The sequence below is a fragment of the Solanum dulcamara genome, chromosome 5, assembly GCF_947179165.1.
Source record: "Solanum dulcamara chromosome 5, daSolDulc1.2, whole genome shotgun sequence".
NCBI classification, from domain to species: Eukaryota; Viridiplantae; Streptophyta; class Magnoliopsida; order Solanales; family Solanaceae; genus Solanum; species Solanum dulcamara.
This window is the reverse complement of record NC_077241.1, coordinates 77,817,998-77,834,188: the sequence shown is the minus strand read 5'-3', so window position 1 is coordinate 77,834,188 and position 16,191 is coordinate 77,817,998. Positions and strand designations below refer to the sequence as shown.

Genomic DNA, 16,191 nt, shown 5'->3' with positions numbered 1-16,191 from the left:
GTGGAATCAATCACTAATACTTGAATCAGAATATGTTGCCTATATTATACCTCTTGGGATACGACCCTTCAGTGAACTCTAGTTGTCCTCACAGTCTTGAACCCAATAATGCATCTGTTGATATTCCTTTATGGATACACACTTTAATAATAGCCAATATATTCCATCTTGCTACAACTATTCGAAAAGTTTAAAGAAAAGGTTTAGTATATAATAGAGAATATTTTTGGCAATATTATTGATAATTCTTTTAGTGAATCAATAATTTGCCACTAAGAAAATATTTTTGTGGCTCAAGTTCCTCAATTAAAATCTTATTTTTTATTTCTTGTAAGAGCAGCAAAATTGATATAACATGTGATATCCTCTCATAAGGAAGGTCAGAGATCGATTCTGTCAACTTCTTCTCAATGAGTTCATCGCATCAGATCCATTTAATGCAGTTCACATTTTATTCGTAGTTTATAAACTATTGTCTCGGTATACACCTAAAAAATAGTGATAACAAATTTTTTTGAGATTCAAAAAATAAAAAAGGCTTCCTTTTGTAAATTTTAATTAAAATAATTCATTTCCACATGCCATTATATACCCTACATTTCTTCAGTAAATAAATGTTGCTTTCATGTTCACAACAACATTTATGGCTTTAATTAAATGCAACCATATATGTACCGCTTCGTCATATTGATTAGACTGTCATTAATTATTTTTTTAAAAACCGTCTAAAGTTTTAACAAAACAAAAAAAGAGAAATAGTAAGAGGCCTATTTATAGGTAATTTTTTAGTCCATTAGAAATTTAGAACTATCTACAATTACGATAAATCATTTTGCTTATGAAAATTATACATATAACTTACATAATCATTCATTATATAGAGTCTGTATATTTCGACAATATTGATAAATAAGTTTCCCCATACATATTTGGTAAGTTTCTCAATTATTTTCTTATTAAGAAAAGTCAAAGACATTTAAGAAAGGAAAATTAAAAAACAAAGTCAACAGATTTGACTTCAAAAATCTGACAATGAGGGGTATATATGTCATTTACTACTCAGCATGTATAGCCTTTTTCTCCATGCACACTCTTTTCTTGTCTCACTTCAATCCTTTCATCTTCTCCGGCAACCGGCGCCACAGAAAGGCACATATTTGTGCGGGTCGGGTTTGATCAGTCGGGTCGGTATGATATACGAGGTATTTTCTTCCTGACCCGTAATTTATTGGGGCTTTGAATTTTTGCAAAAGTCAGCGTAAATTCTGTGTTTTCTCTGTAACGTTATGATTATTGTGATTTATGTGCATAATTGTGTTTTTATTTGCAATTATGGGATGTTTAAGGTTTCATTTGAGGTTATTTGATGCAGTATTTATGGATGAAGAACGGATTTTGATTGCTTCCCCTGTTTAAATTCAGGAAAAAATTGAAGTCTTAAAAATTTAGGGTTTTGATTTATTGCGTAATTCAGCTCAGGTTTTAGTTTACTTCACTGTAACGTACTAATTAAAGTGATTTATATCACATAATTGTGTTTTTTATTTACTGTTAGTGAGTATTTAAGGTTTCATTTTTGAGCTTTTTAAAAAAAATTGTTTATGGATCAGCTATGGATTTTTGAGCTTTACAAGTATTAAAATTTAGGGCTTTGACATATTCCATGGTTAATATACTAATTATGGTACTATGTTCAAATGATTTGTTTTATTGTCAAGGAGTGGGTGTTGAAAGTTTCATTTCAGCTATTTTATTTTATTGTTTATTGATCAAGAATTGATTTTGATTGCTTCCACTGGTGAGATTCAGGAAACTTTGGTCTTCACAAGTCTTAGAAGTTAGGGGTTTGACTCTTTTGTTTCCTATTTCTGTGTGGTGTGCTGCTCGAGCATTTTCTTGCTAACCCGATAAGTAAATTAGCGTTTATACTGTTGTTAAGTCAGCCCAGTTATAGGTATAAGTTGCATGTATTGTATTTTATTTGCAGTTGGTGGTTAAGGTTTTAGTTGAGTTGGTCCTTTCTTGTTACGTGATCAGAGTTGAACTTTGATTGCTTCCACAGCTAGAATTGGGGAAAATTATGATCTGTAAAATTTGGGAAATTATGTTCTTTGCAAGTCTAATAATTTCAGGTTCAGGTTTGTCAAAAAAAAAAGAATTCAGTTTCAGGTGAATTTTGATAAAAAATGTTGCTGTATTATTTAGAGAAGTCTATTGCTGTGAGTGTGTGCCTAATGGTGTGTACATATGCAGTATATTGAGTTGTTCATTGTGCTTAGGAAACCTCTTCTGCATAACTACTTCAGCTAGCACATTCAAGCATATCACTAGGCACTGTAACAAAATATATTCAGATGATCTATTATTAGCTCTTTTAGCATCATAATTCTTTTCCTTTTTCTCTAAGTAAATTTGTTAGCACCAAAACCTAATACATGTAATACTTGTTTCTATGAGCAGCCTACAAATTGTAGGTAACAAAGAGACTTGCCTTCTGATTTCATTCTTGGGAAGCTTAAGAGAATGTATCTGCTATCTGAGTTGTCTGGTGTGATGATAATTTTCTTTGAGTTGCTGCGCCACAAGGAGTCAAGACTGACTTTTAAGCCTTTGTAAGATGATTCTTCTTCCAAAATTTATACTTGAGAATTATGGATGATGATAATTGTAGGTGCTGGAGCCTTGGAGTAACTGGTAAAGTTGCTGCCATGTGACCAGGAGGTCACGGGTTCAAGCCTGGAAACAGCCTCTGGCAGAAATGCAAGGTAAGGCTGCGTACAATAGACCCTTGTGGTCGGGCCCTTCCCCGGACCCTGCGCATAGCGGGAGCTTTAGTGCACCGGGCTGCCCTTTTTATAATTGTAGGTGCTATCAGTTGAGTTTTCTGTTCTAATCATATACAATAGACCCTTGTGGTCAGGCCCTTCCCCGGACCCCGCGCATAGCGGGAGCTTTAGTGCACCGGGCTGCCCTTTTTTTATCATATATAGAGCTAACTAAATTTTAAAAGGTTCCAGCTTTTCTTAAACCTTTTCCCTTTCGAGAGATGGATCACCAGTTTCTGTTGTCCCCCTCTCTTTTTTGAATTTACTAGAACTGAATAATTGGATGAAGTTGTGGTGCTGAATTCATTAGCTTACTGAATATATATTTGATAATAATTAATATGTGGAATACTCTTTTGTGGTTTTCTACCTGTTTATGTTTGCAAAGATATTAGTAGCTGAAGGTTGCTGTTGGTTAGTCCATTATCTCCTGCAGATGACCATAGATATAATGCGTGTCGTTTGAACTGTATGAATCATAGAAGTTTTAATCTCTAAAGTTTTGGTATACTACTTGTATATAGGTGTGTTTTTGACCTTCATTAATATAATTTATTACTTTATCAAAAATCTCTAAAGTTGTTTAATGGTTGTAGGTGCATGCATTGGTTAGAAATGATCCTTGATGCTCTTTGACGGGCTGAACTAGCCAGTATGAGCACTTCTATGAGAAAAATGAACATTCAAAGGGACTCCTCACAGAGTTTAACTATTTAACTGGCTGTATCCAGCTAAAAGTTTGGTATATGCAACAGCTGACTGTTCTTGTTCACGCTAATTTCATATAGCAATGCATTCATGGTGGGGGAAGTCTTCATCTAAGGATGTAAGGAGGAAATCCACCAAGGAGAGTTTCATTGACATAATAAATAGGAAATTGAAGATTTTCACTGAGGAAAAATCAAGTGGTAAATCTGGATCATCTCGAAGACAACGCAATGATACAAATTCAAGGTCACCATCACCATCTACGCCCGTTCCACACTGTCAGGTCTTTGCTGATAGGACTTCTTCTCAACCACTTCCCCATCCCGAGGGTCACTCTTCTTATGTACATCTTGTCGACTCTGATAACAGTGCATCCATAATATTAGTGACCGGTGAAGTCTCCGAGCCATCATTGACTTTGCCTCTTCCCACGCCAAGGAATCTTCCACATGGACCAGCTTCTGCTTCATGTGACAGCTCCAGTGACAGTGATGATCTTACTGACTCACGGCTTCCAAGTCCCCAAACATCTGATTATGAAAACGGGATTAGAACTGCCTTGAATAGTCCTTCCAGGTGAGCACAAACTGTAACAGTTGCTGTTCCATCTCCAATTTGATATACAGCAGTGCTTTAAAGTATCTCTTTAGAGCATTTCTAACAGGTAAATTCAATTTCTGCAGTTTGAAGCAGAAGGTTCATTCCCCTATTGCATCCAAAGCAAGTTCAGGAGAGATGTTGAAGTCAGCTAATCTTTTGTCAAACAATCAGGCGATCCCCACACCTCCTAGACACAGGCTTTTAAGCTCTCATGTACCAGATTTACAGATTCCTCATCATGGTGCTTTCTATAGTGCTCCTGACAGCTCAATGTCAAGTCCTTCAAGAAGTCCCATGAGGGTATTTGGTCATGAACTGGTCATGAACTCTGGTTTCAGTGTAGGGAAGCCACATGGAGAGATAACCTTTTTAGGATCTGGGCACTGCTCTAGTCCAGGTTCTGGCCAAAATTCTGGGCACAATTCAATTGGAGGTGATATCTCAGCGCAGCCCTTTTGGCCACACAGCAGGTGTAGTCCTGAGTGTTCACCTGTACCTAGCCCCAGAATGACTAGTCCTGGTCCTGGCTCTAGGATACATAGTGGTGCTGTAACTCCCTTGCATCCTCGAGCTGGAGGAACATTGGCTGAATCTTCCACAGCTTCACTTGATAATGGAAAACAACAAAGTCATCGTCTGCCTCTTCCTCCCATATCAATCCCTCATTCTTCTGCTTTTTCTTTGTCATATTCAATGGCTCCTGCAATTCCACGAAGTCCTGGTAGAACAGGTAATCCTCCAAGCCCCGGGCCACGTTGGAAGAAAGGACGTCTGATTGGTAGAGGCACATTTGGACATGTCTACCTTGGTTTTAACAGGTCAGTAGCTGGGTATGGTGATCAATACTTTTCCATCGTTTCTAGTAACGTGTGCCTTCTATGGGCTTTAATATTTCTATCCGTGTTTTTTCTTTAGATTTATGTGCATGCTTTAATTTAGATTACTTGAATGAAGATTTTCTGGAGGTACAAGTACCAGAGTGATGGAATTCTTCTTGTAAATTTATTCCCTTTATCAAAACAGACACTAATTTTAATTAATATTTTATACAATCTGCAGTGAAAGTGGTGAAATGTGTGCAATGAAGGAAGTAACACTCTTTTCAGATGACGCAAAGTCAAGAGAGAGTGCACAGCAGCTTGGACAGGTGAGTTACTTTTAAGAAATATCTAAATTTGCTTCTCAAGTGAGGCAAAAGAAAAATGATTATTTATGCTGATTTTGCTATTATTAATATTTCAAAAATTACTATTGTGCTCTTCTTTAAGTTCACGAAACCGTAACTGGAGCAACATTTGTCAGGAAATATCTCTGCTAAGTCGGTTGCGCCATCCAAATATTGTGCAATATTATGGATCTGAGACGGTAAGTTTCTTAAAGTTGTTGCTGCTGATATCGCCTTGTCATAATTAATCATAAAAAAGTTTTCATTAAATTCCAAGTTGATTAAGTCTAATGATATGCCCCAAAACTTGTTTGATGAGCACCAAAGTATTCTCAGGATATCAAATCATTACTTTATTTTTTAGTATGTTACAGTTTGCTTCCTTGTAAAAAAGATTTATATTACAGGTTTCCCTTAATCTCCTTATTCATTTAAATAATGATATAGATTGCCTTCAATGCTTGTTCGGTTCCATCTACAGGTAGATGACAAACTATACATATACCTTGAGTATGTTTCTGGTGGTTCAATCTATAAAATTCTTCAAGAATATGGTCAGTTGGGTGAGCTAGCAATTCAAAGTTATACTCAACAAATTTTGTCTGGACTTGCATATTTGCATGCTAAAAACACAGTGCACAGGTAGGTTTATTGTTGGAAAAGTACTTATGTGCAATATACATGATGTTCTTTTTCGGCATTGATTTTCTTAACTGACATGTAAATTCAAATTTTGTGCAGAGATATTAAAGGAGCAAACATACTGGTTGACCCAAATGGCCGCGTTAAATTGGCAGATTTTGGGATGGCAAAACATGTATGATCTTTTTGTGCAGCAGGCTCTTGACTGTCTACTTTCTGCATATGTGGTTTCTTTTTATTGATATTGATGTTTGGGCAAAACAACACCCGTATACACGTGTACCAAGAAGTAGAAAACCTAAGATTTCTACAAACGACACCCAGTCATTTATACCTACAGGGATCTCATGGGTGTACCAGAAGGCAATAAGGGATAAGAGGTTACACCTCAACTGTACAGAATTAATTTCTACCCCGTTAAAGCTCTCCTATTTCTTTCTCTCCACACAACCCATAAACCCTTTTTTCAGCTATAAAATTATTGTTGCATATGTCAACTCTTCTATGAAAAGCATGGGGCAAACCAAAAGTAAGGCAGTGCTAGTATCTGCTTTGCGGTTGTCTTGTTCCTGCTATCTGTAGGTTTCCATTACAATATCTCTTGTCCATCTGTAGGCTGGAATCATTTATTATTATTTTTAAACCTTTTGGGAAAGAATACTGGTGTCTTGCAAAAAGCCTCTTAAAAATAGTTAGAGAAACTGCAGAAGGATTAAGTATCATGTTTTAAGTTTTCAATTTAGAGAACCTAAAAATCAGAAGCTGTAAAGAACTAAAGATCATGAAATTTGCATAAAAATATGCACTTGTTAAATCTGGGAATTGGGAGGCTATGTTGTAACTTCTATAACAGGTGGCTTTTCATGGAAATTTTCTGGAGTCCCAGGTGGGAATACTGCAGAAGCAATTAGATTTGAAGTGATTGTGGGTCAACTTTTCATATGTTTTAATAAGTATCGTCTAGATTGTGACCAAAGAATCCTAAATTTATAGCATATTTCTAAGGTTGCACCTGGATAACAACTAATGCCTCTATTGTTTGAATAGGAGGACCTAGGACTAAAATTTTCCGGCAAGTCTGAGTTTATAGAGTATCAACTGTGGTGTGAGGGAGAACATGTTTGTTTTTTCATAATTCTGTGCATGTCTTGTTTAGCTTATGCAGTTACAATTTGCAGATAACTGACCAATCCTGTCCTTTGTCTTTCAAGGGAAGTCCTTACTGGATTGCACCTGAGGTTTGAATTACTATAAATCAAGCTGTAATGCTATTGACGTCGGCTCTGTGTTTCATCTAATTCATTATATATGTTTATTCATCAGGTTATTAATAATTCAAATGGTTGCAATCTTGCGGTAGATATATGGAGCCTTGGATGCACGGTTTTGGAGATGGCAACGACAAAACCACCTTGGAGTCAGTATGAGGGGGTTAGTTAATATGCTTCTGATGGTCCAAAAGTGTGTGCAGTTTCTATATTTTGTCATGCATCTAATTCCTGTTTGTTTTCTCTTAGATCGCTGCTATTTTTAAGATTGGAAACAGCAAGGAAGTTCCTGCAATTCCTTATCACCTCTCAGATGAGGGCAAGGATTTTGTGCGGCAATGTCTACAACGCAATCCACTCCACCGTCCAACAGCTTCTCAGCTCCTGGAACATCCCTTTGTCCAAAGTACTGCTCCAATGGAAAGATTCATTGTAAGTCCTAAACCTGTAGAAACATTACCTCCGTTCATGCTTGCTGTGATATCAGTTATGTTTCCTAGTTTGCTCATCTGGCAATGTTTGCCCATTTTAGGCAAACTAAAAGTCTCGTGTAATCCCACAAGTGGGGACTGGATTTAGGCAACTCAAAGTATCACATGCATTGCCTGCTTCCATGATTGTGGTTTGTGAGCATTGCTTACTTTTCCATTAGGGATTCTGACCTTATCATTTCTTCTTGAACTTTCCCTAGTTTGATATTTATTTTTTCTAGAGTTTCTGCCGTTGACAAACAAATTATAATACCTCTATTAGAAATTACTGTACGACCAACTTCACTGCATTCTGCAATCAAGGACTTTACAGGAACAGTGCATTCTGAAATGACATGGACAGTTCTCCATATCAGAATATTTCTACTGAGTGAAGGTAGTAGGCTATAAAAACAAAAAATAATGTGCAAAAATATATTCAGAAGGATGGTCAACTCTTGAGGGTCCCATATTAGTTAAGCGCTCGCAAATGAACATTTGTTGGTCGCCTGGTGAGTTGGTTTGTTAAGATCTTGTGGGGGAATAGTAGATTTTTATTTCTCGTAAATGCAGTTACGCAAAACCTCTCTGGTACTCCCTTCTTTTGCATAACACTTTTTCCTCAAAATGTTTGCCTTCTCCATTTCTGGGAGGGTCCTTAGTAACACTTGTTACTCTCTGCCTGGAGAACTCTTCGTAATATTGATGGACTAGTGACATTATCTGCCATCTTTGGGACTCGTGAATGTTCTGCTGACCGGATGCCATGATTTAAATTGAACATATGTTCCCTGCGGATCTCTGCTTGATTTTTTCACAGTTGACTTCATGTTTTGATATTTCAGGGCATTGGACATTTAAAAGATCCACCATGTGTGGACTCAGAAGGAGTTGCAGTTCATCATCAACCTAGAGGTTCAATGATTTTTCCTGGATTTAGGTTAGTCTACTTCTCTCTCACACACAGTAGTTACCTATAATCCGGTCTTGGTCCCATCTTGCTATTATTGCAGAAGCTAGATTTTTTGCCACAATTATCAGTACAAATATATGAGTACCAAGACATGTTTTACACTTAAGTTCTAGAAACTGTGTAAATGACAATTCCTGTTGTCAATAAAAGGAAAAGGCTCTGGTATTCCTTATATGTTAGTACACAATTACTTGTACAAATTAGTACTACTTTTTATTCCCTCTTTCCAAAAGGAACTATCATATGCTTTTTTTGTTTTAAATCTTGGTGTTAAACTCTACATGGATGACTTATTTTAGTCTCCAGTAAAAAGACATGATCATAAGTTGGTCGATTTTTGAGAACTAAAATAAAACAATCTTCTGCAGTATATCCATTTTAAACATTCTAGACACCAAGAAAATAGTAATTCAAGATTACTTTATCACAAGAACAAAAATGGTGAGACTTGTCAATTCTAATTTAACACCATAGATCTGTACAAGAATTAAATTAATGGTGAAAGTACTCCAGACTATGAATGTGCTTTATGCCTAAAAATATGCACGCACTCCCCGCACTGTAATTTCCATGCATTTGACTTTTTAAAGCTGCAGTTAATCAAATGGTATATAACTAAAAAAAATAATCAGAAGGTAGTCAAATAGTGTAATTTATGGTAATGTTGTTCAGCTCTGCGCATAAGCACTTATTCCTTATCAAAAAAAAAAAAAAAAGCGCACCATGTTCTTATTCAATTTGTTTTGCAGTGATGTACCTGTTCCAAGGAACATATCTTGCCCAGTTTCTCCTGTTGGGACAGAGAGCCCTCTTTACCATTCACAATCACCTAAACATATGAGTGGAAGATTGTCCCCCTCTACCATATCAAGCCCCTGTGCTGTATCTGGTTCATCAACACCTCTTAGTGGCGGTGGTAGTGGTAGTGCTGTTCCACTATTTAACTCAATGATGCCAACAACTTATTCATCAGAAGGAGCAGGAACATCACCAAAGGCCCAAAGTTGTTTTTACCCTGATGGTTACACTAGTCACAATCTGAAGTCTGACATGTTTTCTCCAATAAAACCATTGCCATATCAGGGACAGTCAGTATTAGCTAATAGGGTTGCTCAGCAGCTCCTGAGGGATCAAGTAAAATTGAGCCCATCGTTTGACCTGAACCCAGGCTCTCCAGTTTTTGGTTGGGATAATGGGGTCTAACTTGTAAAAGCCACCTGAAAAAAGATGGGTGTGCTTGCAATATCTCATGGAACAATTGTACAGTAACTATAACAAAATGACTAGTGCACTGAATAAAAGTTTTGGAGCTGATGAAAGGAGAAGGCTCTCTCAGTATCCCAATCTATACATTCTCAGTTGCTATCGTAAGTTCTACCTGCAACAGTATTTTGCATATGATTTCCACATCACTCCCGATATTTTTTTGACTATTAGTTTATTTTGGTTCTCCAGCAATTACCAGGCAAGGAGCCTCATGCAGCAGTGCTAGAAATTCACTTTCTTTTGGGATCCTCGTTGCCAAACTCGTTGCATATAAGATCTTTATTCTTCGGGTTGAAATACAAGGGGAGACGAAAAAATGGTCGTACTGCTGTACAGAGCGAACTTCATAGGACTGACAGGTTCAAAGGAATCCAAGGCTTGGTTGAGATTTTTTTGGGGGGTAACTGTTCATTGTAAAGCTCTCATATACTCTTTTTGAGTTTTTCAGCAAAAGCCTCTTGTATCAATCTTGTAATATGGATCCTTGAAAGCCAGCGTTAATCCAATTTTCAACCATGTTACTAACTTTGAAGTTGAATGTGGGTTCAACTTTTATCCTGTGTAAGTTGGAGAAGCATGTTTGACTAATGATGGCTATTTACATCCATCAACTAAACTGCTAAAAATCATCATAATATATGTACATACAACCTGTGTTCAGCCTACATCCTTTTTGTTTTATGAAGTTGCATAAATAGTTGGTTCGAACTCAGCCATATCAGATGTTCAAACAAGGGGATGGATCATCTATTCAATCAAAATGATATTAGCATGTTTTCCATCCCTTCTAGCCCGAATCATATTTCTTGAGGAACGTATCGAGAGAATAGGTTTTTTAGCAAGGTTAGATGGAACCAGAATTGAAGTGACAATATGTTGCAGACATATATACAAGTATAATGATGATCTTTTGATCAAAAGTGTCAATGGGGATATACCAAGAATACATGTCATCATTATCAGGAAACTCAAGTTTTCAACCGGCAATATTTGAACCCTGTACCCCAGCCAAAACTAGTCGAGATGTGCATTACAAGAAATTTATTTGAAAGAAAAAGGAAAAACAAGAGAATTTATGAAGAGTATTCTGTGATGATCACATACTGAGATAAGGCAACATTGACGTTTTTTACTGAGGTTTTGTTAAATCCAAGCTGAAATCCCAGAGTTTCTTTGCCAATTCTGCGTCTCTACCCTGAGAAGTTGGTGCAGCAATATTGCTGTCCGAAAAGTATTCACCGGTTATTCCCTTCACCTGAGGATGCAAAGCTACATAGCATGTAGTTGCTGCTCCCTGGAATCAACAGAGAAGCATATGAGAGGAAACAGACACAAAATCTTGTGACAAACAGTCAGTTATGGATCTTATATTTATCCCACAACTACTCACCTGTGGAATGTTTTTAATAAAGTATTTGCCAATCCAGTTAACTAAGCCTGCAAGAGGTCCAAAATAAAAATTAACTAACATGAAACTTGCCAAGATTAGGGGACTTCAAACACTGCATGTCATGTTGAGGCTCTAAACTTTGTATATGCTCTGCATGGTGTAACTCCTCGCGGTTATAGTGTATGGCACCCTAGAAGAATTTTCATATCCAAAACAAAGTTTATCGTACTAAATCCTTATTCAATTAATACAATAAAAGTTCATGAAAGAAATTCCTTTCCTTCATTTCTTGTTCCATTTCATATACGTATAAGGGGTAGTTTATTTCGAGGGATAAGGAAATCTAATTTCGGCATAAAAATTTTATGGCCCATTGAAGGATACAAATTCCATGAGATATATCATTAAAACAATAAGAACCACTCGACCTGTGGAAGATTTTAAAAAATTACCTTCAACCAAACTCTGGTGACGGAGAAGATTGGTAGTAATTGATCCCGGGTGAAGTGAATTAGCAGTTATCTCCACTCCTTCTTCCTGTGCCGGTAAGACTAGTATTGTTAGAGCTTATGCTTAGCTAGTCTTGATATCCACATCATCATACTACATGGTTTCTAGGATAACGAGTCTAACGTCATTTAACAGTGTCACAAGTGCCTAGGCATCTTGAACGCAAACTCATACTACCACTTCTCACTGCAAATGTTCCCTTGGACGGGTATGTCTGGAGTCGAGTTTCTACTACATGGAAGTAGCAATATCATCTAGGCATTGCGTACAAATAATAACGATGGAAATATGAACAGTATGTCTGCTAATCCACCTCTGGTCGCCAAACAATCACAGGTTGAGGCTTGAAATAGAAGTTGCGCTTAAATTTGTCACGCGAATCAATAATTCATGATTTCTTGAGTCAGTGACGAAGACCAGTTTTGGGAAATTAAGTCATCTCTTGCATCTTTTTTGGGCTATTAAGGAGAAAAAAACTCACAAGTTCAGATCCGAAGAGGAATTAGCTACACTGAAACTGCAGAACAGGACCCACGACTGCGAATGATACTCCCAGGATATCAAGAATGAACCAAAATCTATAGCTAGAACATAGGAATATACTGCCCCAGCTAATGAGTAACTGCTCAACATAAAGGGTAAGAGAAAGCAATTGAACAGATGCAATGCTTCTTTAAAGGGAATTCCTTTAGTTCCTACACTTCATTACCGGGATGACGATCAATTTAAAAAAGAAACTTGCATATAATGGTGGAAACTGTAGAGACGTTCATTCCTCGTAAATTAAACAGTAATTCAACTTCAAAATTGTCACTGGATGAGAAGAACACTGGACGGGGACCTAAGAATCTAAATTGTTGCAATTAAAATGTTTCCTCTGGATACTAAAATATTCAACAAGTTACCAGTCACAGAAATTAAGAGAAGTTTCAATACTGAGAAGACAATAGTGTACCTTGAAATGCCTGGCAAGTTCATTCGCGTGTAAGATATTAGCAAGCTTTGACTGTCCATAAGCCAGTATTGCGGTGTAACTGGAAATAGACAAAATAAATGTTACTGTCAATCGCTTGCGCAAAGAAAGCATCCACTGTCTGATCCTGAATGTGATTTTCATTCTGTTTTCCTGTAATAATTTTCAGTTTTATACTGCCCTACTTGCAAGACAGGTTATGAAGAAAAATTCATAGCTATATATCTGTCAACCAACAAATATCATGTTGTTTCTCAAGTACAAAAACTTGAGGCATTAATGATAGCTTACATCGTTTCTAATTTGGATTATGGCAAAATAATGTCTACTTTCGAAAAATCATAGAACTTGCTACATTATTTTCTTTTTGATAAAGAGCCTTGCCACATACTTATTGTATGGAATCACGAGAATTGGGTCACTGCTAAGTCAACCAAAGCAACATATACCCCCCTCCCCTTTTCTTTTTTTGATAACCGTGGTGTCTAGGACAGCTTGCGCGTACCTCGACTAATTCCACCAGATACCTGTCACCTCCCACCAGCAACAGGTACCAAGTAACTCTATCCACCAAGGCTCTAATAGATGGGAAGAAATCACCTAGTGTATTGTCTTTGCTGAGATTCGAACCCGAGACCTCACGGTGCTCAACCAACTTCATCGACCACTAGGACACACTCTTGGGTGTTCGTATAACCCCATTTTTAGACCCAGTCTTCATATTATAATTCCAATTTCAGACTCCAAAATTTAGCTACATCCATCTATTATTCTTAAAGATGTGTGAATAAATAAAGACATATATCTAAGAAGAGTATATATATGGACATGACAAGCATGAAGTACCTATCTTTGTCATTGATTTTGTCGAAGCGGATCCCTTCACGATATGTAAATCGATGTCCCATTGATGAAACATTTACAATCCTTCCTTCTTTATGGCTCGCTTGAGCTGTACTTTTCAGGTTCTGTAGCAAAAGATTTGTCAAAAGAAAATGACCTGCAAAAACATTACTAGTCTTATATTGGTGAAAGCAAGTGATACTTCAACCTGAAACCATCCTATTAGAGCAGAACAATCCCAATAAAAGAAAACACACACAACTGTCGAGATTAGACTACTTGACTAGGTACTTGTAATTGCACTTCAACATCAAATGAAAAACACAATGGGATATAAGCTACAACCATGTATTTCAACCTATGTTGCTCGGAACCTTCAAAAACCCCGCCTGCTACGTGTCAGATCCTCCAAAAGCAGTGTATTTTTGGACGACACGACACATGTGCAACAATATTTTTGGAGACTCCGAGCAACATAGATTTCAACATAACATCGAGATCACACAGTTTGCAAGTCCAACTTTTGGCTTCTTGAAAACCAATGGGCAAGTTACAACGAATAAAAGGAAAAACATATTTTGTTTTAAAAAGGGAAAGAAATAGGAAGAAAACAGGTGAAATCTAATACAGAAACAAATTGATGTAAAAATCTTCTACAAGAAGATATACCTATGACCACTATGCCATTTTCATAAAATAATAGCAAAACAAAGTGATAAAATGACACATCCCAAGAAAGGGGGGTCCTTGTATTCTACAATGTTAAGGAATGGCTAAGTGTGCTGAAACTTTTTGATGAATGAACGTGAATACTCTCCCTATAACTAAGATATCTTAAACAAACACAAAAAAATGAACTTATTTACCTAAATGATTAGTAGCAAACTGTAATTCAATGTTGTCTTGAGAAAGCATGAACGGTGGAGCCATAACCCCTGCATTGTTGCTTCAAAAAATAAAAGAGGCATTTAGTATCGTAATAGTCACGCATTAAGGTGGAGGGCCAGAGTGGACAAGACATTCGTTCCGAGCAATACCAATGGACCAAAGATGAATTCAAAAATCTAATTATGACTGTGTGTTGAACCCGTGAAACAGTTTAAGGAATTTTTTTTTTACATTAGGATGTTCAGAGGATAGCCAGTATAGATATATTCTGATGCAAACTTCCTAACGGATGCCATAGAACCAAGATCCAACTCCATTACATCAATTTTGGCCTGAGGGATCCCTTTAAGAATACTTTCTTTAACTTCTGCGCCACTTTGTACATTGCGAACTGCCATTACGACATGTACACCTCGCATGGCAAGGACACGTGTTGTTTCTGCACCAATACCACTAGATGCTCCTGAAAATTTAATGATCCAGACAAAAGTGAGCCTTCGTTCAGCACTTCAGCTTACATTGCACATTTAGTAAGTAATTGAGAGGCAATCATCATCCAATTCCGAAATGACTTTAAATGCCAGAAAAGCAATACGAAACTCTAGCTAAAATGAACTTATTCTTGAAACCAATAGATTTTTAAACTCTTGCTAGTTGTGAAATATAAGAGAGTGATTTCATCCTCTTTACCATGATGTGGAACTTTATGGGAGATGACATGAAATAAGTTGTCAATTTCTTTCTTGAAATGGGCAGTATAAGTTGCTAATTTCAAATATCTCTTTCTGTTTCTCCCAAATTCAAAACATCCCATATCAATGACAATTTATTACCATCCAGTTGCAGTATTGAAAAAGGAAATGTCAACAAGTAAGAAAATTTTCATCTTGAAACTCTGTTAATAAGTTGTCAGATGAACATTACTTGCCATGGATATCCACATTTAAGGTCTACTTGTCATAGCTTAGCTTGAAAAAAAAAAGGTAACAACCCCCATAACATCCCACCCACCCCACCCCCTCAAAAAAAAAGAGAATAAAAACATACCAACAACTCAGTGAAAATTGGGAGAAAGGGTATTAAAGATTATTTTTTTACAAAAAAAAAAGACTTCAAAAAAGGAAAGCTGTGAACCTGTAACAATGGCAGTGAGTCCAGTAGCATCAATTCCTTGAGTAACTTGTTCAGCAGTGGAAGAAGCAGAAAAACCAGATGCCCCTTTTAATCCAAATAACCACATCTTTTTTTCTTCTTGGAGAAATTGATTTGTCGATTAGCGTAGATCAAGAAAGTACTGTGATTTTAATTTTTTTCCTGTAATGAAAGATGACCCAATTTGAGGAGTATATAATAGATTATGTTGTAAAGAGTAAACACATTTTTTTCTTTTTGGATTGATAAAACCAATGGTATTTTACAGATAATCCACTAATTTGTTGCTTTTCTACATTGGAATACACTCTAAAAACCACTAACCAAACGTAACATTATTAACCCGCACGGTGGCACGGGTAGGCGGTTCGATTTTATATATAATTGATTTGATTTATTAATTTTTAATTTTTAAATATATTAAATTAATAATTAAATTAATATGACATTTTTTTATTGATTTTTAGTATATTAATTTTTGATTTTTAACGATTCAATTTTGATGTTCACTAAATAAT

The 16,191-nt window shown here is 36.5% G+C and overlaps 2 protein-coding genes across 3 annotated transcripts; one reads left to right on the top strand and one right to left on the bottom strand.

The window, feature by feature from the left end:
- Positions 1-1,094: 1,094 nt before the first annotated feature.
- On the top strand, positions 1,095-10,571 carry LOC129890066 (mitogen-activated protein kinase kinase kinase YODA). 2 transcript variants are annotated; one of them, XM_055965580.1, is made up of 14 exons: positions 1,095-1,202; positions 2,461-2,612; positions 3,422-4,109; positions 4,217-4,951; positions 5,193-5,280; positions 5,436-5,498; positions 5,780-5,940; positions 6,040-6,115; positions 7,119-7,178; positions 7,264-7,371; positions 7,458-7,640; positions 8,524-8,618; positions 9,401-10,018; positions 10,107-10,571. In XM_055965580.1, exons 3-13 carry the CDS (start codon positions 3,616-3,618, stop codon positions 9,852-9,854), a joined length of 2,517 nt encoding a protein of 838 aa, XP_055821555.1. In that variant the 5' UTR covers positions 1,095-1,202; positions 2,461-2,612; positions 3,422-3,615; the 3' UTR covers positions 9,855-10,018; positions 10,107-10,571. The 2 variants fall into 2 exon arrangements, with proteins under 2 accessions (XP_055821555.1, XP_055821556.1); XM_055965581.1 differs by lacking the exon at positions 2,461-2,612.
- A 206-nt stretch (positions 10,572-10,777) lies between these two features.
- Positions 10,778-15,949, bottom strand: LOC129890067 (short-chain dehydrogenase TIC 32, chloroplastic-like). Its single transcript, XM_055965582.1, has 8 exons — positions 15,656-15,949; positions 14,753-14,984; positions 14,500-14,579; positions 13,637-13,790; positions 12,773-12,851; positions 11,760-11,844; positions 11,308-11,354; positions 10,778-11,211 (listed from the first exon to the last, which is right to left on the bottom strand). Exons 1-8 carry the CDS (start codon positions 15,759-15,761, stop codon positions 11,047-11,049), a joined length of 948 nt encoding a protein of 315 aa, XP_055821557.1. The 5' UTR covers positions 15,762-15,949; the 3' UTR covers positions 10,778-11,046.
- Between the last annotated feature and the right edge of the window lie 242 nt (positions 15,950-16,191).